At 40.4% G+C, this 21,216-nt stretch overlaps 1 protein-coding gene across 5 annotated transcripts in view; it reads right to left on the bottom strand.

The window, feature by feature from the left end:
- JADE3 (jade family PHD finger 3) overlaps positions 1-21,216 on the bottom strand; it is a 132,867-nt gene that overhangs the window by 9,761 nt on the left and 101,890 nt on the right. For all 5 annotated transcript variants that reach the window (XM_072743236.1, XM_072743237.1, XM_025982464.2 and 2 more), the window contains 4 exons: positions 19,441-19,631; positions 15,788-15,999; positions 10,542-10,709; positions 9,394-9,510 (listed from right to left, as the gene is read on the bottom strand). In XM_072743236.1, coding sequence (XP_072599337.1) covers positions 9,394-9,510; positions 10,542-10,709; positions 15,788-15,999; positions 19,441-19,631 — 688 coding nt within the window. The remainder of the gene's footprint in view (positions 1-9,393; positions 9,511-10,541; positions 10,710-15,787; positions 16,000-19,440; positions 19,632-21,216) is intronic.

Raw genomic sequence — 21,216 nt, 5'->3', positions numbered from 1 at the left:
AAGGCAAGTGCTCAACCACTGAGCATCCCAGTCATCCCAATTTTTCTTGCAGAGGGAGAAGCAAGCTCCATGTAGGGAGCCCGACGTGGGACTCGATTCTGAGTCTCCAGGATCACGCTCTGGCCCAAAGGCGGCGCTAAACCACTGAGCCACCGGGGATGCCCAAAAGGCATTTGTTTTAAGCAAAAGATTAAAAGTGTTGGGCATAGTACTCTTTCACTGTTTAGTAGCTGATAAAAATATGGGAAAAGAAAGCAAAAGGACTGTTTCCTATTCAAGAGGATGAATGTGTGACATAAAACTACTACTGACAGGAAGCTAAAAATAGACCCTCTCTCTCAGGTCAGATTTATAGCCATCTGTAGAGACATAACTATAAATTACTAAAAATAAAAGACAATACATGAATAAGTATTGGGTACTTAGATGAAAAATGGAATGCCCCTAGGAAACTCTGCCATAAAATCCATCTAGTCGCAAAAAAAGGTCATTCTATGATATTTACAGCTGAAGATCTATAGATCTTGGTGGTAAAGGAGAAATGCCAATCCAGTTTTGGTGCCAATCAAATATCTATTTGCTTTTTCCAAAAACATATACTTGGAACATTCTATTAAACAAAGTGCCTTTATATATATCTCATTTGTTTCTACTGTAACCACTTAAAGTGACAGAGGAGGTATTATTATGCTCCTTAAAATAACAGTTTTGGGATGCTTAGGTAGCTCAGTGGTTGAGCGCTTGCCTTTGGCCCAGGGTGTGATTCTGGAGTCCCACATCGGGCTCCCTGCATGGAGCCTGCTTCTCCCTCTGCCTGTGTCTCTGCCTCCCTCTCTGTGTCTCTCATGAATAAATAAAATAAAATCTTAAAAAAAACCAGCTTTATTGAGATAGAGTTTATGTGCCATAAAAGTCACCAATTTTAAGTATACATTTCGATGATTTTAGTATATTTACATAGTGTGCAACCATCACCACTACATAATTCCGGTATTTCATCACCCCCCAAAAAAGAAATCTCATGCCTCCTTGTAGTCACTTCCTGTTTCTAATCCCAGCTCCAAGTAACCACTAATCTAACTTGGTGTTTCTTTAAAATATTTTAAAAAGATTTTATTTTTTTATTCATGAAAGACACACAGAGAGAGGCAGAGACATAGGCAGAGGGAGAGGCAGGCTTCCCATGGGGAGCCTGATGCAGGACTCGATCCCAGGACCCCAGGATCATGACCTGAGCCAAAGGCAGACGCTCAACCACTGAGCCACCCAGGCATCCCCAACTTTGTGTTTCTGTAGATATGCTTATTCTGGACATTTCATATAGGAGGAATCATACAACATGTGGCATTTTCATCTTTTTCTTTTCACTTAGCATGTTCTTAAGGTCCATCCATGTTATAGCATGTTTCAGAATTTCATTCTTCTAAAAATGTGGCTAAACAATATTCCATTGTATGGACATACCACATTTGTTTATCCATTCATCACTTGATGGGCATTTGGGTTGTTTTCACTTTTTGGGTGTTATGAAATAATGCTGTGAGCACTGTGTAAGTTTTTGTGTGGACATGTTTTCATTTCTTCTTGGTAAGGTGCATTAAAGGATTAACCTTGCCCAAAGAAAGGTTTGGCCCTGTGCCCCCAGCTCCTAAGATAACCTCTAAGCCTTTGGAATGTCTTGAGAAGACGGTGCCTGTTTATCTGGGATCGTTGGGCCATGTCAGGTAGTCTATGCTACCTGATGTATGGTGGAGGCTTTGGGCCACTGGCATCAGCGTGATCTCTGGAGGAACTGGAGACTAAGGTCAGCCATGCAGGTGGTCAACTGTGTCTACATCACCAACTCCTGATAAAATCTCTGAACGCTAAGACCTGGGCGAGCTTCCCTGGTTGGCAATACTGTGTATTATGACACATCATTAGTAGAGAAATCAAATCTGTCCCTAAGACTCCACTTGGGGAGGACAACTGGAAGCTCCACGCCTGGTCTCTCTTGGACCCTGCCCCATGCACCTCTTCCCTTTGCTTTTTTTTAATCTGCATCCTTTTACTGTAATAAACCATAACCACAAGTACAATGGCTTTCCTGAGTTCTGTGAGTCCTTCTTGTGAATTACTGAACCTGAGGGTGGTCCTGGACACCTCTCAGACTGCAGGTATATACTTTGAAGTGGAATTGCTGGGTCATATGGTGATTCTACATCTAACTTTTCGAGGAACTGACAAACTGTTTTCCACAGTGGCTGCATGTTTTATATTTCCACCAGCAAAACACAGGGTTTCCAATTGCTCCACATTCTTGCCAATAATTGTTATTGTCTGCCTTACTGATGATTATCACCCTAGTGAGGATGAAGTGGTATTTCACTGTGGTTTATTTATTTTTAAAGTGGGGGAGGAGGAATAATTTTCTATGTATTCTTCAGAAATTATAGAAAATAAATGAGTTACGAGATGAGATGCCTGGGTGGCTTAATGGATGAGCATCTGCCTTCAGGTCAGGGTGTGATCCCGGGATCCAGGATTGAGTCCCGCATTAGGCTCCCCTCAGGGAGCCTGCTTCTCCCTCTGCCTGTGTCTCTGCCTCTCTCTCTGTGTGTCTCTCATGAATAAATAAATCTTAACGAAAAAGAAATGAGTTAAGAGATATTTCGTCACCCCCCAAAAAGAAAACCATGTGTCCTTCTCAAAAGGGGATGACACCTGCCTGGAACACTAAGGGCCTGGTGCATATGTACTCAGGAGTTCCCATGCTGCTGCAGGACAGTGTCCGTTTGGTTGTCTTTAATCCCAAATGATCTGTGAACAGACAACTGGGTAGTATCACAGCAATTTTCTCAAAACTCTCACTGAAACAATGTCATTAATGGTTCAAGCCAGCCTATAAAACTTACTCCAGCCATTGTATACTTAAACTCTGGCACCAACAGTGTCCACCAGCCCTCCTGACCTCTCATCCCTAAGAGTCTGCAAGTCTGAGGGCAGATGTCACTTTAGTGTTATTTAACTTTTCCCATGTTTGTTTCTTTTAAAGATTTTATTTATTTATTCATGAGAGACAGAGAGAGGCAGAGACATAGACAGAGGGAGAAGCAGGCTCCCTACAGGGAGCCCGATGTGGGACTTGATCCCAGAATCCAGGATCATGCCCTGAGCCGAAGGCAGACTCTCAGCCACTGAGCCACCCAGGCATCCCTAACTTTTCCCATTTATATTCGGCCTCCCTTAATAGACTATAAACTCCTGAAGGCAGGGACCGGAAATGCCTTAGAACCAGAACAATTTGTACTGACAAAATTTGGAATATATGAAAAAAATACTAACTATAGTCATTGAGTAGGCATACTTGCATTTCCCCACTTGTTGAAGATTTTTACTTGTTTTTTAAAAAGTTCACTTTCCTCATAATCAAACTCATATTAGCCTAACAATAAACTCATGGCAGCGCACTGATTTATTCTGAATTCGATCCATTTGCATGTGATTTCAAACATGACCACATCCATCTACTGTCAAAAGAGACACTTATCTAGTACCAAATGTTTCATGATTCTACTCAGTTTGGCTGCATGAGTGCTTTCCATCAGCAAAGTCTGAACAACTCCTAGGAATAATAATATGAATAATTAAAAACAAGTACAACTACTATTACAACTGAGTATTTACTAAATGTTAAGCACTGTACTAAGCTCTTTATTAAATAGGTATTATTATCATTTCCATTTAGAGATATGGAAACGAAGGCACAGATATGGTAGGTATCTTCCTTAAGATGGTGTACGAAGCAAGGAGGTGGAACCAGAATTTGAACCCCAGGAATCTGGCTCCAAAGGTCATATTCTTTTTTTTTAAAGTAAGTGTGTGTATATGTATATTTATTTATGTATTCAATCAATCTTTCCACCCAACGTGGGGCTTGAACTCATGACCCTGAGACGAAGAGTTGTATGTTCTTCCAACTGAGCCAGCACCCCAAATGTCATATTCTTAACCACTGTTCTTTCTTTCTTCTCAGAGAAAACTGAAAACATGTGGATCTAGGTTGAATGGGGCTTGAGCAGAAGACATATAAGGATCCTACAGGAATTCTGGAAAGCTGGCAGTTAGAGGGACTACGGCCAAGGTCTAGGCAAAATCCAGAGCTGTCTGGGGTATCTCATTTGAACCTAGTCTTTATGATCTGGTTCAGGATTATCAGAAATACTTCATGTTCAGGAGAAAGTTTCTAGCTCCCAGATATGGAAGCTGTAGACATTGGCTAGTTTAGACCCCAAACCCACCAGTGCTGGATTCTATCCTTCCCCAGTGAGTGTTCCCAAATCAAAAGAGGACAGATACATGTGTTCCCACTTCTGGGAAACAGGAAGAATAAACATGATTCACAGCTAGTTAAAAAATCCATAAAGAGTTAAAATAAAACAAAATACCCCAAATATGTTACTAATCACAAAGGCTTAAAATAAACCTCCCAAGAACAATGATGCTAATTGACCCCTACTGAATTACTGTATTTGTTTACTATATTTTTGATTCACATACAGGGAGCAAGATGTTAAATTACTAATGAGTTTGGAATTAACTTTACTTAGTGGTGGTTTAAAAGGAAGAAAAAGGTTTTGGTCTGTTTACCCACAGGAAAACTAGGTATCAACCATGGAAAACAAACACCACACCACTCTATACGTATAAGTAGAATGTAGGTGGGAAAAGATTACACATTTTAGAAGGTCACCTGAAGTTCATTCCCCCTCACTCCAGGGGGAGGGTCTTTAATACAGTCTAGCACTCACACTGCACTTCCCCAAACCATAAAATGATTTCACACCTCTCCTCAAACCCCTGGGCCTCACTCTCAGCTGATGATCCTGCTTCCTACCTCATTGAGGAAATTAAAACCATCAAAAGAGTACGTCCGCAGGTTCCCATCAGCATGCATACTTAATACTGAACCTATATTCTGCCTTCAAGGCTGTTACCAGGGAAGAACTATCATGCTCCTGCTCAAGACCACCCCTTCATCGTGCACTTTACCCCACCCTCTCTCACCTATGGAAAACCTCACCTTAAGCAGTTTTTCCTCTCCACTAGATCACTCCCTTTCATGCATTACTGCAATGCTCTCTGTGTTAACAAGTATACATACATATACTTGGTATTTCTACCATCTTAAGGAAAAGACCTCTTTACCTCACCTTTTTGAACTGTTCCTACTCCCTCTCGTTGCCCTGACCCTCAGCAAATGTAGCTTTTGCCATTGCTGCTGCCCCTAAACGGTTCCTTCCAATTACCAATAATCACACTGCTAAATTCAGGGGTCCATCTGAATGGACCTGCTGTCCATTTTCCTCCTGTCTCCCTGCTGGCTTCTTCCCAGTCTCTGCCACTTCTTACTCTACTGGACTTTTTCATTCTGGAACGCTTCCAGGACTAGTGCTTGGTACTGTTCTATCTACACTCACTCACTCACTTGGTGATCTTACCCAGTCCAGGCTAAAGCCATCTCTAGGCCAATGTCTCCCAAATGCATGTTTGCAGTCCAGTATTTTTCCCAAACTCCAAACTCACATGGAAAACTTCCAGTTGGACATTTCCACTAGGATGTCGAATAGATATCTCAAACTTGTGTCTAAACCTGAACTCATCATCTCTTCCTCCAAATCTGTTCTCCTGCAGATTTCTCTTTGGTTTATGGCAACTTCATCTTTCCCACGATTTGGGCCCCAAACCTGAAGGTATCCCCAACTCCTATCTTTCTCCCACACTTCATATCTGATTCACAGTCAATTCTGTTGGTTCTACCTTCAACATTCATCCAGAATCTAGTCACTTTTCATTACCTCCAGGGTGACTACTCCAGTCATAGCCACCACCATCTCTCAAGGATTATTAGAATAGCCTTCTAAACTGCTTTCCTATTTCCAATCTTCCTTCCCCAGTCTATTCTAAATATAGGAGTCAGAGCCTATTTTTGTTTTTAACCTTTTACCATGGAAATTTAAAAACCTATATAACAGCACAGAGAATAATAATGACCTCCATATACCCATCGGCCAGCTTCAACAGTAATTAATGTATGACCAATCTTGTTTTATCTTTAACCCCCATAGTACCCTGCCCCCCAGGTTATTTTGAAGTAAATATTAGACATCATATCATTCTATAGAGTGATCCTTTAAAAACACAAGTCAAATCATATCACTTGCCTACTCAAAGCCTGCCAACTGCTCACCCTTAAACTGAGAGTAAAAACAAAAGATCTCATAAGTGCCCTCGAAGCCCTACACCAGGGGCTGGCAAACTATGGCCCACAGACCAAATGTAGCAGCTGCTTTTGTGTGGCCCAAGAGCAAAGAATGGGAGCTAAGGATGTTTTTACATTTTTAAATGATGCAAAAAATAAAAGAAGAATCCTTTATAACACGTGAATGTGAAATTTAAATTTTACAGTCCACCATAGGTTTTACTGGAATACAGCCACGTTCATTCGCTTAAGTACGGTCTATAGCTGTCTTCATGTTCAAGGTAGAGTTGAATAGTTGTATCACAGGCTGTATAACCCGTAAAGCCTAAAATACTTACTCTGTTTACAGAAAAAAAACCTGCCAATTTCTTCTGTAAACAGCCAAGTTCCCGTATGATCTCTCTGATATTCTCTTCTTACCCACTCCATTCTAGCCTCATTGGCCTCCTTCCTGTCACTCAAACAGGCCAGACACACTCCTATCATTGGCTAATCCCTCAGCTGGGAATATTTTTTTTGGGGGGGGGGGCGGTCGGGGCGGGGGAGGCGGGGCCGCAGGGGCCGGTTTCCCTTCCCTCTTCCCTCCTCCCTCCCCCTCCACCCCTGAGAGCAAGCCGGCATCCCCCCCTCCCCCTGCGTCCCTTCTGGGGAGCAGAGGCCTCCCTTGCTGGGAATATTTTTACCTGAAATATCTGCATTGTTTTCTCTCATCTTCAAGTCTTTTCTCAAATGTCATCTCTACGGCAGGTCCTACTCTGATCAGTCTATTTAAACCTGTAATGCATGCCCACTGCCCACACTCTCCCCAACTTCTTAGTGTGCTCCACTTTTTCCTTTCTATAGCACTTCCTATTTTCTCATGCACTGTTCCTTATTCTCTATTTCTCTCAACTCAAACCTAAGTTGCAAGGCGCAAGGTTCTTTGTTGGTTCACTGATAAATCTCTAGTGCCTAGAACAGCGCCTGGCACACAATTAGGTACTCAAATATTTGTTGAATAAATGTAATTCCTTATAATAAAAAATTTAAGAGTCTTAATTTGGTAAGATCTTTACAAAATGCTGACTCTAAACTCTAAGCAATAAAAATAAGAATCATTGCCCGGCAGGTGAAAAACCTACTCCAGAATGCTTAATCTGTCCATCTGTTCATCTATCCATCAGTCTAATATTTACTGTCTGTCTGCCATGTCAGGGGTGTGGGGGACCTAAGGATGAAACAGTCTGAGCTTACAATCTACTAGGGAAGGTAAATCTAAGATAAATAACTCAGACAGTGTGGAAGAATGTGGTAACATGGGGCTGTAATGCAAACTTGGGTCTGCTAAGGTCAAGGCCAGTGTTTTCTCTCATAGCAGTCATGCTGCCAATTACTAACAATTCTAAAAAAATCATCCTTTAAAACAGGAAAGATAGGGAGAAAAATGTAGGCACGACAATAATGAAAATAAGTTAACTAATGCATATAAGTTCAATGTGCTATTATAAAATGGCTAATAATGGGACACCTGGCTGGCTCAGTCAGTGGAGCATAGGACTCTTGATCTTGGGGTTCTGAGTTTGAGTCCCACGCTGCGTGAAGAGATTACTTAAAATTTTCTTAAATGACTAATAATTATAAAAACATGGAAACTATTTTATTTTTTAGTGGGGAGAATGAATATTATAACAAATTTATGACATAATTAAACATGGATATATTTATTCAATAAACACTAATTGAGCACTGACAATGGGCACACACTCCCCTTTGTGCTAAGGGGAAATCCACGGAAGAATGATGCACAACTTTGGCCTCCCAAGGGCTCACATCTGAGGAGCAACCAGGATAGAACTTAGGAAAACCTAATTAGGCAATCCAGTGGGATTAGTGTTCCCTTAAATTGTTTTCCTTTATAACTGCTATAGTTAAATAATATCAGCAGAAAAAAAAAGTTTAAAAAAAGGCAGGACAAAGTATCCAATTCTATTAGATGTAAAAAATGAATTTTAAAAATTGAAAGGGCCTTTGGGGTTCAGGTTATGTTCATTTTTTAATACTTTTTAAAAAAGATTTTATTTATTTATTCATGAGAGACAGAGAGAGAGAGAGAGAGACACACACACACACACACACACACAGGCAGAGGAAGAGGGAGAGGGAGAAGCAGGCTCCATGCAGGGAGCCCGACGTGGGACTCAATCCTGGGTCCCCAGGATCACACCCAGGGCTGAAGGTGGCGCTAAACCGCTGAGCCACCCAGGCTGCCCCAGATTATGTTCTTTAAATACCATTTCTCAGTAAAAGAACCAGGTTTACTTCAAGGAGTAGCTGATCTACTTGGTCTACAGCAAGAAATCTACAAGATAAGCCAGACAGCAAGAAATCTCATGAAACACCTAGAGCCGTTGTCCCTAAGTGATGACATCGTATATGGCTCCTTTTCTATTAAGGAACTCAGCAGGCAAATCTAATTTTAACCAACCTGCAGCTCCTTTGCAGGAGGCCTGGGGAGTAGAAGGGTCAACCCTTCTGCCTTTGTCGGAGGTAAATGGCCTCTCCCAGTCTCATCCGCCATCCCCCAATTATTGCTGTTGGGTGCACCAGCTACTACTTCTACTTCATTCAGCTGAATTCTTGTATCCCAGACGTCTCAGAAAACTTTACTTGTACTCCATATATGAGAAATGTGTGTCTGTGAGAATGACTTTCAAACCTATCTACCAGAATTTATACATTTAGATGCAGCTTTCCCTACCAAAAAATGAGTCGTACTTAGTCTAGCAACAGTCACTGGTTGAATCATCTTGGAACCTGAGTCCATCCATAGTTAGTGGGTGAGATGCACAGGAAGATGGGCCTGGTTGTTTTAGAGTTATGGCTTGTTTCCACCCAGGATGGTATCATCTAGCTTCAGAACTTACCTAATTCATCAGAGATCTGACAGCAAAGGATGAAAATTAACTACCACTATGGATGAAAAGAGTACACTGAAGTGTGTAGAGGCAATGTCTAAAAAAAATGGCTCCAGAAAGGTCTGTACAATGGCAGAGCCCTAGGAGTGAGTGGGAGGCCTCCCGAGTAAACTTGCAGCTAAGAGGCTGCTCTCACTGGGAAGTTGAGGCTGGCTAATTCAGTGGTAGCCCACTTCACTATTTCTTTTGGGGACTTACCTGAATACAGGCTCCTGTCTTCAGCTTGCACAGGTTGCAGACTAAGGCCCATCGACTGGGCGGGATGTGGGAGACCTTTGTGATTGGTTCCATCCTCTCAGGACAAGCAATGCTGACCTACAAATAAAACATCACCATAAAGCAGAGGCACCAAGGCATTCTAGAAGTACCTCTTGCAAACCAAAAATGATATTACACGAAGCTCAGGACATCAAAATGATGAGGTGAACCACGTCTCTTATGGTTACTATGGAACAAAGAATAAATAAAACCTATCTCTAGCCACTGCTCAGATCTTTGATCATTTCTAGTAATGTAAAATTACTGATTCATATACAGAATGAGAGGGCAGGAGTAGAGATGGGCATGGTTACCTTAATGAATCCAAGATACCCACATTTTACTTAGGAACCAAAGAAAGCCACTAAGGAAAGGAATTAAAATTGACAAAATCTAGCATCCATTCTATGTAAGAGATGGTGCCACATGCCTTGTTTTGTCATTTAATCAACCAAGGATGAAAAATAGGCAGTGACAAGCCTTTCAGTTCAGTTTACAAAGAGGCATGATATTATTAGAAAGTAGCAGCAATCTGGGTAATGAAGAGGTGCTCTTTTCTTCTTTCCTTTTCTTTCTTTCTTTCTCTCTTTCCTTTCTTTCTTCCTTTCTTTCTTCTTTCTTTCTTTCTCTCTCTCTCTTTCTTTCTTTTCCTTCCTTCCTTCCTTTCCTTCCTTCCTTTCTCCTTTCTTCCTTCCTTCTCTTTCTTTTCTTTCTTTTTCTTTCTTTCTTCTTTTTCTTTCTGAGAGACAGAGAGAGGCAGAGACATAGGCAGAGGGAGAAGCAGGCTCCATGCAGGGAGCCCGATGTGGAACTCAATCCTGGGACTCCAGGATCACGCTTTGAGCTGAAGGCAGACACTTAACTGCTGAGCCACCCAGGCATCCCTCACCACCTATAAATTAATCAGCACAGGCTTATGTGCTCACTTGCATCCGAGGAGAATGTGAGGGAGCTCCAGTGGAGGCACTATCATCTCAGAAACATGGGCAGGCATGAAGCATCTCTGTGAAGCCCGAGTCAGTCTGAATGCTGTGGGAAATAGGGGCACCCTAGTACATATGGGCTCAAAGACCTAGATGATTTCTTACCTCTGGAATCCACAGGGCACAGCTGACATGAGCCCATTTAGTCCCTGTCCTGGTAGTCTTCATGGCCCCACCTCTCTTTGGACATAACAGACACTGTGGATGAATGCCCAGGACACAGGAGCGACACAGCCAGCTGCCTTCTGGGACCTTGAGGATGCCATAGCAGGCCTGGAGGCACGAGGAAGAGAGGGAGATGATTAGCATCTTCTCACCAGGGCTGATGTGTACACTGGTACACAGTCACAAGAGTACCCTCTGCTTTTAGGAGAAAGAGGCAAATAAGGCCCAATAAGCTCATATCCAGGGTTTAGTAATTTTAAAACACTCAAAAAAAGGGCAACTTCCAGCACCTGTTCTAAGATCAGCATGTCTGTCTATGAGAACTGACTTTAGGACACAAGACTAGAAAGAAAAGCCTCATACAAAGGCTGGCGCAAGTGTTATGTGAGTTTGGGAATTACATCATTTCTTTTTTGCCTCTGTTTTCTGAAGCTTTTTCAACGATTATGTATTATACTTAGTCATATACTTATTGAATAACTTCTATATGTCATGCACTGTTGTAATCAAGAAAAAAGTGTTAAAAAGGAAACAATGAAACTTCCGAGGAGCAAACGAGCTAATGTTTAAAGAGCCTAACAGAGCCTGGCACATAAAAAGGACTCAGCAAATCACAGCAATTACTTGCTTGGGTTGAAGAAAAAGGGACTTGTGAATGAATCTTGAATTGAATAGAATATTAGACTAATCACAGTACTCCATAATGAATTCTGGAAGCTGCTTCAAATCCTTTATGGAATGAAGATGGACAAATAAATGAATTACCGGGGGAGGGGAGATTAGTTTGGAAAACATTCCAGATTTCCTCTTCACTACCTCCAATCTAGCCCATCTTTCCCCTCCTTACTGTTCTATTCTCACCATTAAAGACTAAACCTGGGGGCCACTTGGCTCCCCATGTGGCCTGGCATACTTTGCATCACTGACTGATTCACCATGGCAGCTTCAAAATCTGTATCTACTCCAGGAGGTTCACCCACAGCTCAGATTCAGGTTCCAAAAGTTACTATCATTTTACTCCCCATCCGGGCTCTTCTCCAAGTTATCCATATCACCACCATGCTTCCCAGCTTCCAGGTCCAAGATTCCTATATGCATATTATCTACTTCCCTTCATCTACTGCCCCAGGGTATGCTAGTCGCCCCTACAGAGTGGCCCTTAGTCTCTGATCTTCCTCTCTATCCCCACCACAACTGCTCCATCTATCTAAATCCTTATCATGTTAGGTCTGGATTGATTTATTCCTAAATTCTCTTCCATCCCCTTCACACCTTCAATCCTTCTTCCATTTGGCTGTCATCTTCTTACTAAAACAAAGATTTCATTCCATTGCACGGCAACAAACCCTCTAGAAATTCCTTCTGTTCTCACCCCCACCCTCGTCTAAACCACAGGTTGGCAAACTACTACTTGAGGCCTGTTCTATAAGGCTAACAAGCTAAGAATGGTTTTCATATATTTAGAGCTATGTTAAAAAGAGTATGTAATGGAGACTGTATGTGGCCCTCGGAGTCTAAAATATTTACTATCTGGCCCTTCAAAGAAAAAGTTTCTCTGTCTCTGATCTAAAGCCTGATGTTCCTCAACTCACTTATCAGTTCATATAGCCCCTTGTGTCTGCTCCACTTCTTGACCCTTGTCCTCTACTCAAAATGCCTTCCCTCACCAGGTATGTGGTTGGCATCATGTATTTTTCTTTATTTTAGCTGTTATGTTTCATCTCTGCAGCAAGACTCTAAGGTCACTGAGGGTAGGTCTTTTCTCATCAATTTTTTTCTTTTATCATCAATTTATCTGATATGCTTTCTATGCTGAGATCAAATAGATGGTTTGGTAGAACAGACTAATTTAGGTCAAGAACTGAAGCTGAACTCCAACCAGGATGCTCTTACAACAGTAGGGCATCATTTTCTAAGGCTCAACCTTCAAAGCTTTTCTTTCTCTGAGGTCCAGAAAGTTTGCTAGGAAATGAAAGCAAGCTTCCTCCCTAAACCAGAGCCTCTTTCAGACCAACAGACTAGTGGTTCTAGGAATACCTCTTATCTCCTGGCTGTTCCACTGGGCAGAAAACCATTTACTAAGTCCTTGTATAGACTTATTCATGGTCATAGGGCCATAGAAGCTTGTATTTCTTTGCAGTAGTTCTCATTTTTTTCTAGACCACAACATGATGAAGGCTGTGGACTTTCTTGAGAGAAGTGTACACATGCACAGACATATGTCTTACATATAATATCAGGAGGTGAATAAACTCAGTGCCAAACATATATATGACAGATGCAAAAAACTATCCTCAGACACATAAGTTTAGGCATCAATTTGAGCGTTCAATACCTTGGCTAAGAACCAAAAAGTGGAACATACAAAGGAACTTGGAATGCTCCCAATTTTCACATTTTAATGTTAAAATATCCAGTCTACTGATGTAAAACCTCTCTTCTACTTGTACTGACACAAGTGTATTATAGTCACAGAGGAACAAACATTGATGTGGTGGCAGTAAGGAAGAAAAATTATGTTTAATAAATACAGATGTCAACATGTCTCTGATTCTGTTAGGGAGTAAACCAAATCCTCCAAATCATTTTAAGTCAGTTTTCAGTCAACAGAGGGAGCTCTAACCTAAGCATCTCTTTAGAATTCAAGTGAATATACTCACTTTGGAAGAATTTCTTTTATATGAAACCTTATGTGGCACCAACATCCAGCTTTAATACATACCAGCTTATATGCTGCAAGGCCTGGTCAGGTGTTACTGTCATCACTTTCTACGTGAGGAAAGCGCATCATTTATGGTCATTACTGGATATGTTTTCAAAACAAATAAAATAATCTTTGAGGATAATAATTAAGCTACATTTCATTTTTTTGTCAAGGAATCCGAAAATAATTCCTTAATATTTTGTCCCAACTGTGAAGGACAAATACAGAAAATACATACAGATGACCTTTGTACTATTTTCCCTTCAAGCCTACTACAGATCCACATTCATTCATCTGAAAAACCCTAGAGTGAGAAACATCAGGAAATTCAGAATTGCTCAGATGTTAGGAAAGTAATAAGTACATACATGATACATTACCAAAACCCAATGGGACCAGGGGCAGTATCATATTATCAAATACATTAATATTTCTCTAGCAAACTATATGAGCATTTATACAAAATGAGATAAAGACTATAAACAGTCTCATATTGGGTGAGTTCTAGTATTGCCCCAAATCAGTTTTGGTGCAAAACTTAAGCAAAATCTGATAGTTTTCGGAGCTTTTGAATTTCTGGAATTGTAAAGGGAGGACTGTGGACCTATTATTATCAAATATATAAGTTCATATTTAATGATATTTCCTCTCCCACTAAAGGTGTGACGTAAATGCCAATAACTGGTAGAGTGAAGATAAATTTTTGAAGTTCACTCTTTTAAAGGAAACAAGTAAAATGAAGAAGATCCAATTGTCACAGAATAATTCTGAGTACCTTCTAATATAGAGAGATAGGTTAGATGGCCCAGGCAATTAAAATAAAGTCTTAAGCCCTGTTTTTTTCCGCTCTCCTGTGTTACCTAATCATTGTTTTATTTATTTACTAAAATTTTTTTATTTTAAGTAATCTCTATGTCAAATGTGGAGCTCAAACTCATGACCTCGAGATCGAGAGTCACACGGTTTACTGGCTGAGCCAGCCAGGCGCCCCACTGCATTATCTAATCATCTTAGTCATTTTGTAGCCAGAATGTTCTTTCTAAAATACAACTATACAACTGATAGCTTTCAGGGTTGATGGGACAAAACCACAGTTCCTCAGTTTGTCAGCAAAGGTCCATCACCTGTGGCTCTTGTATTCCTTTCTACCCTCACTCTCCATCCTCCCCTACTCCACCCTGCTACCTTCCGCAGCTCTGAACAGCTCCAGATATACTTTGCCCATTCTCACTACTCTGCCTGAATGTGTTTTCCTCTCTGCCTGAGCACACACTGCTGTTTTATGTGGCATTTAGATTCAGCTTGGATGCCACTTCTTAGAAGCTGTCACTGATCCCCATCCCTCCCATGCACACACTTTCATAGCAGCATGGACTTCTATCTACAAAAACATCTGACATATTGTGCTAAATGGGCAGTATCCTTGTAGCCCTTATACCAGACTCTGATCACCCTGGGAGCAAAGACCATGTCTGCCTCTTCGTCACTGACTGTGTCTTCAGTATGTGGCACAGTCCTGGCACATGGGATGGTGTTGCATACCTATTTGCTAGATAAATTAATGAGGTAAATGAAACACACAACAGGTTCAGAAAAGTGAAAAATTTCTTGGGGTAAGGGAATTAAAGGAAAGATTTAAACCAAATCTTGGAAGTCATGTGTGTAGATTGTTCATATATGGAGAGGTGGGAGAAAGCATTTTAAATTGGAGTATGGCTGAAACATGGGACAGGACAGAGTCAGGAATAGTAATCACTGCCCCCTAAGGTGAACTTATTTCGCAGGAGCATAGGGCTTATGGGGGAAGGGAAGAGCTGAAAAAAATGCAGATATCATTATCATCATCATCAATTAAAAAGGCATAGTGGAAAAAAAATAAATAAAAAGGCCTAGTGGTAGAATGGATGACAAATCATTAGCTGTAAGAACTTGGGTAAAATCACTTCATCTTTCCTGGTATTATTTGTAAAAAAAAAAAAAAAACTGAGTGGGATGTTCTTTTACAGTCCTAAAACTGATCTTTAAAAGTGTAGTGGACTCAGCTTCCTTGGGAGGACTGGAGAGGGCTCTGGGTGCTAGGATAAAGGGTCTAGATTTACACCTGTAGGAAGTATAATCTCATTAAAGTTACTGACTATGAGTGTAACGTAATGTAACAGGGATTCAAAGAGAGAGTACCAGGCAGGCAACAAGGAGACACCCCAGGGGACTATAAAAGTCTTAAATAAGTCAAACTCAATGGCATGGGTATGAAGGGACACAATAAAGGTCTAGGTTTAGCTCCTGTGGTATAGTTAGTAAATCGGTCACCTTGGGGATCATAAGTACTGTTTCTAAAGGAATTACTGAAGAACAGCCAGGCCAAATCTTTATTTTCCCCCTTATTAAATGTAAATTGCTACCCAGATATGGGTGCTGGAGACCACTGCTGAGCTTCAGAAAGGCTGACCGTGGGGAGGTGGCAGTCTCCACTCTCACTAACCTGATGCACACAGATGTTACACTTATCACAGAACACCATATCATTCCCTTCTTCACTGTCTGGAGACCGGCACACATCACAGATCACATCTTCATCGTATTCTATGCCTAGTCCTTCCTCTGTCTCAATAGCATGGTTCATATTTTCATGGCAATGGCGTTCCAGGACTTCTACTGTCTTTTCCATAAGATTCTCATCAACTGGCCCATAACCTGCACAGAAATACAAACAATCAATCAACCCATCAGTCAGCTGTCATTTCCAAATCACCTACTGTGAGCCAGGTGCAGGGATGGAGGGATTCTGAAAGATAAGACCATCTCTTCCTTGACTTAAAACAACTGTATTTCAAAGAATCTTTTACTAGGAGCTATTCTAATATTTATCTATCATCACATATTAGCGTTTGACGCATGAAAGGAGAAATACACTTCACCACATTCCTTGTAAGATGTATTACTGATTTTTCAGTTTTCTGTCTATATCCTAACAAGTCTCCTCCTAAATTTGTTTTTTTTTCTCTTATTCCCACTGAGGGCAAACTTCCACTGAGCTTTATAATTTTGAACACTTTAATTTATAGAATAAGATAATTAGGGTCACATAATTATTTGAACATAAATAATAATGCATTCTTAGCAAATCAGTCCCGATTGCACATATATCAGTTACATTAGGAATTTTTCATACAAAATGGTATTAAGTCACAAAAGTGAATTCTACATACTGTCATACTGTGTATATCATTCTACATACGAAATATTTTGTTTTACAAAGCTGACTTCTAAAAATATCCAATAATATTTTTCAATGGCAACTATATATAACATAAATCTATTACATTCATAAAAGTCTAACTGCAAATTTTGAAATTACCTTTTTTTGCCTGATTCCCTTTCCTTCAATACTTTTAATTTTTCTTAGTCTTCTAATCTTAATAAACCTAACTAAAAGATTCATATGGTGGGTACTGGCAACAAGTAAACATATTTATTTTTAGGGGACTAATGTTTTTGTGAGAATACATATATATTGAACAGCTTGTAAACTCAGGAATAATTCCTAAAGTGATTCAAAACAAATTCACCCAAATATTCCACTCATTTGTTATATTAAGATATACTAGAAACTCTGGAATTCCATATAAACTACCTTTTTAGTGTTGTAGATACTTATGAAAGCAAATACTACCCAAGTAGTATCTTTCATTTTCCCAGCCAAGACAAATTACACATTTCTGCATCCTGAATTGGAGGACAGTGTCTGGTTATAGGAGCACTTAGATTCAAATTCCAACTTGACCCCATGTTGGTTATGTAAACTTTGACAAGTTATTTATCCTCTTTAGGGTTTAGTTTTCTTATCTATAAAATGAGGACCATAATACAGACTCAAGGATTTCTTGTGACACTGAGATGAGGTAATGTTTGTACACTGCTTAGTATAGTGCACTATATATATATATATGTATATATATATATATATGTATATAGTAAGCACTCAAGTTTTTAAAATTTCTTAATCTGAACCAAAATAAATGTTTAATTTAATGTTGTTTTTCAAAGTTTATTTTAAGCTCTTAGAAGTCTTACTACAATATCATTTACCAATATCATTTACTCTAAAGAGTAAAACTTGAGATAAGGCAATCCTCTTTTAAAACTCGTCCAAGCCTAAATGCAGTGTGGTGTCCTGAATGGGATCCTGGAACAGAAAAAGGTCATTAGTGGAAAAACTGGTGAAATCCTGATCAAGTCTAGAAGTTAGTTAACAGTAATGTAGCTGTGCTGATTCCTTAGCTTGGACAAATGTACCATGTTCAAGTAAGGTGTTATTAATATTGGGGGGAATTGAAACCGTGAGGGGTATGCGGCAATTGTATAAAATGTACAACTTTGGGGTACCTGGGTGGCTCAGCGGTTGAACATCTGCTTTCAGCTCAGGTTGTGATCCTGAGGTCCTGGAATTGAATCCTGCATCAGGCCCTCCACAGGGAGCCTGTTTCTCCCTCTGCCTCTCTCTATGTCTTTCATGAATGAATAAATAAAATCTTAAAAAAATGCACAACTTTTCTCTAAATCTGTAACTATTCTAAAATAAAAATTTCATTTAAAAAATCATCTGAAAAAAAAATCATCCGGAGGGGATTAACTGCAAAATACCAAAGGGTCCTCTTCATAAGGTTGTGTCATGTTGAGGACAGCCCTGTAATGATCATAATGTATATGGATGTCACATGGTTCATAAACACAACTGCACACTGAGCCATCAATCCATCTGACTATGGTCTCATACTCTGATTTTCCCCCTCTGCTAGTCTTTTATTCCCTTCCCTTTGTGGTTCTCACCCTACACTGACATCTCTACTCTCCTCTTAGAAGGCAGAGTAAGAGAAGACATAAAGCAGAAAGTTTTAAAAAGCAAGAAGTACTAGTTACTGACAGAATAACTACCACTATCCCACCAAACTGGATTTAATACAATTTTAAGTTTTCATTCATAGGTATTCAGATAGCAACCTCAAAAGAAAGAAAGAAAAAAAGTGAGGAAAGAAGAAAAGTAAAACCACTGAGCTTTGTACTAACAATGTACAAAGGTGATTCAAACAAAGATGAAATAAAACTTATGCTTCACTACAGCATATGGAGACTTAAAAAACCACCCACAGTTCCATAGGACCACTTGGACCTAAATGCTGCTGAGACTGAACACTGGTCAAAGAGCAGACCAATGTATGTAGGAATAAAGTGAGTTTCCTTCCAGCCCAGTATTTCCCAGCATTGCTGGTCTGGTACTGTAGTGCATGCATTTACTTTAAAACTATTATTATGTAAAATCTTTAAAAAAAAAAAAAAAGGGATCCCTGGGTGGCGCAGCGGTTTGGCGCCTGCCTTTGGCCCAGGGCGCGATCCTGGAGACCCGGGATCGAATCCCACGTCAGGCTCCCGGTGCATGGAGCCTGCTTCTCCCTCTGCCTGTGTCTCTGCCTCTCTCTCTCTCTCTCTCTCTCTCTCTCTCTCTCTCTATCATGAATAAATAAATAAAATCTTAAAAAAAAAACTATTATTATGTTTACTTCCAAGAATCTTTTGTAAACTGCTTTGGGGATGTTTTGCCCTAAGACTGCCATTCTTCTGGCAGGAAAATTTTAAGTCTTGCATGAAGGTATGCTGGTCACATCAACATGTCAGGTGCAGTGGTGCTGCCTCATGCTAAAGTTAGAGCTTCTCTTCATCTGGCAGAGATGGCAGAGGTGTTGCTGTCCCTGGCCCTGCCCACTGATCAGAGTGCTTTCAGGGGTTAGCCAGGAATCAGCTTCAGAATCCTCTTTAACCAGAAGTCCAATCAGCCATGACCACTCTCACAATCAGAGGTGGAAAACAATCTTATGAAACCTACATGCCATCCCTGATCCATGCTTCACTATGAATAAGGAAATAAAAGGTCAGATTTAAATGTTATTGCTCCATTTCAGTATATTTATGCATTGCAAGAAATGCCTCATTAAGGTAATATCAAAGAGAAAAAATAAACGAAAAGGCCAGAAAAGAAAAGAAGCCACAAGATGAAAGAAAGTTATATGGTCCTGACAACTTAAAAAATAAATCACAAGTCAAGTTAAGGAACAACTTACTAGTGGGAAAACAACTCACCCATTTCTGCGAGATCTTCGTTGAGTTCCTGGAGCCAGAAGATGTCCATGTCGTCTAGGTCATAGCGACACACAGATGCTGCCAATTCCATGATGTTGATGTAGCCAGGTTCTGTGGTTTCTGAGCTGGAGCAGTGGATGTACTTCCGGGGCCTCATAAACAGAACATCCTTTACCTTCTCGGCTACAACCCTAGAAAAGTGAAAGAAAGATACTGATAAGTCAACAAATGACAGATTCCAGGCACTGACTAGGTGGGACACAGTAGAGTTGAATGCTCTCTTTATCCATTGTGGGGGAGGTCCCTGCTCTGCCAACTGAGAGGTATGGCAGATCCCTTTCTAGAAAGTAAATGGTTCTACAAATTCAGTTTTGTCATCTGCTGTGAACAGTCTGAGCTAATGTAATGTTTCATTTACCCTCATCACTCCACGGTCCCTATTGCCATTCATTCTAATAAAATATTGCAGTGTGTATTCTTGGTGCAAAAGTCACCACATTTGGTTAGAAAGGGAGACTGAGGAAGAGATGATTCCTGCACATAGGCACAGCCAGATTCAATACTAAAGAATTATTTTAGCTAAACTCATGATTTTTTTTTTTGCCACGGAGGCAATACTGGATGGTAAAGAGTACAGGCTACAGTTCACACAAGCCTGTTTTTTCTGCCACTTACACAGTGATCTTGGGGAACTGCTTAATTTCTGTAAGGTTCAGTTTCCTAGCTAAAAACTGAGGACAGCAGTCATAATCTCAAACTTGTAGGGCTGTTACGATAATTACACAAAATAAAATATATAAAGTGCTCAGTATATAGTAAAAAACAGATGTTTAATAATATTATTGTTGTTATATTTCTTATTATTTTCACTATTTAGGTAGATGAGGTAAAGCCAAGATGCCATGGACTTATACAAACTCCAGGCATATTTCTTAGTCATAAATTATAGTGACCTTAAGTCCAAGCCAGGGTAACAGGACAGGATAAAAGATTCCTGTCCTTCCATCAACTTCTCCAGCAGGCCTGAGCGCATCCATATTTCCCCTCACCCCTCCTGACACCGAGGAGCCTAAGGCAAGGAAACAAGCAAGGGAAGAAAAAGAAGTTTCTCATATACCAAAATTTATTCTACAGTCAATGTTTTATTTTTATTTTATTTTTTAAAAGATTTTATTTATTCATGAGAGAGAGAGAGGGGGGCAGAGACAAAGGCAGAGGGAGAAGCAGACTCCATGCAGGGAGCCCGACATGGGACTCGATCCTGGATATTCAGGATTAAACCCTGGGCTGAAGGTGGCCCTAAACCGCTGAGCCACCCAGGCTGCCTCTACAGTCAATGTTTTAGATACTGTACAAAGCACCAGAAAATATAAAGAAGAGGAAATCTGGATTCTTATTCCCTGGCAATTTTATTTTTTTATTTTTAAAGATTTTATTTATTTATTCATGACAGAGAGAGAGAGAGAGAGACAGACAGACAGACAGACACGCAGAGACACAGGCAGAGGGAGAAGCAGGCTCTATGCAGGGAGCCCGACGCGGGACTCGATCCTGGGTCTCCAGGATCACGCCCCAGGCTGAAGGCAGCACCAAACCGCTGGGCCACCGGGGCTGTCCCTCCCTGGCAATTTTAAAGAACAGAGTGGGCCATCTAAAAAAAGAGAGAGAGAGAAAGAAATAGATATATGTATCATGGATAATGAAAATTGTTTCCCTAGAAGGCTTCTGGAGCCAGTTTCTTTACTAGAGAGTCACTACATATGTAGAAGGATTCAT

This window comes from Vulpes vulpes, chromosome X (assembly GCF_048418805.1).
Source record: "Vulpes vulpes isolate BD-2025 chromosome X, VulVul3, whole genome shotgun sequence".
In the NCBI taxonomy this organism is placed as follows: domain Eukaryota; kingdom Metazoa; phylum Chordata; class Mammalia; order Carnivora; family Canidae; genus Vulpes; species Vulpes vulpes.
This window is presented reverse-complemented; position numbering and strand designations above follow the sequence as displayed.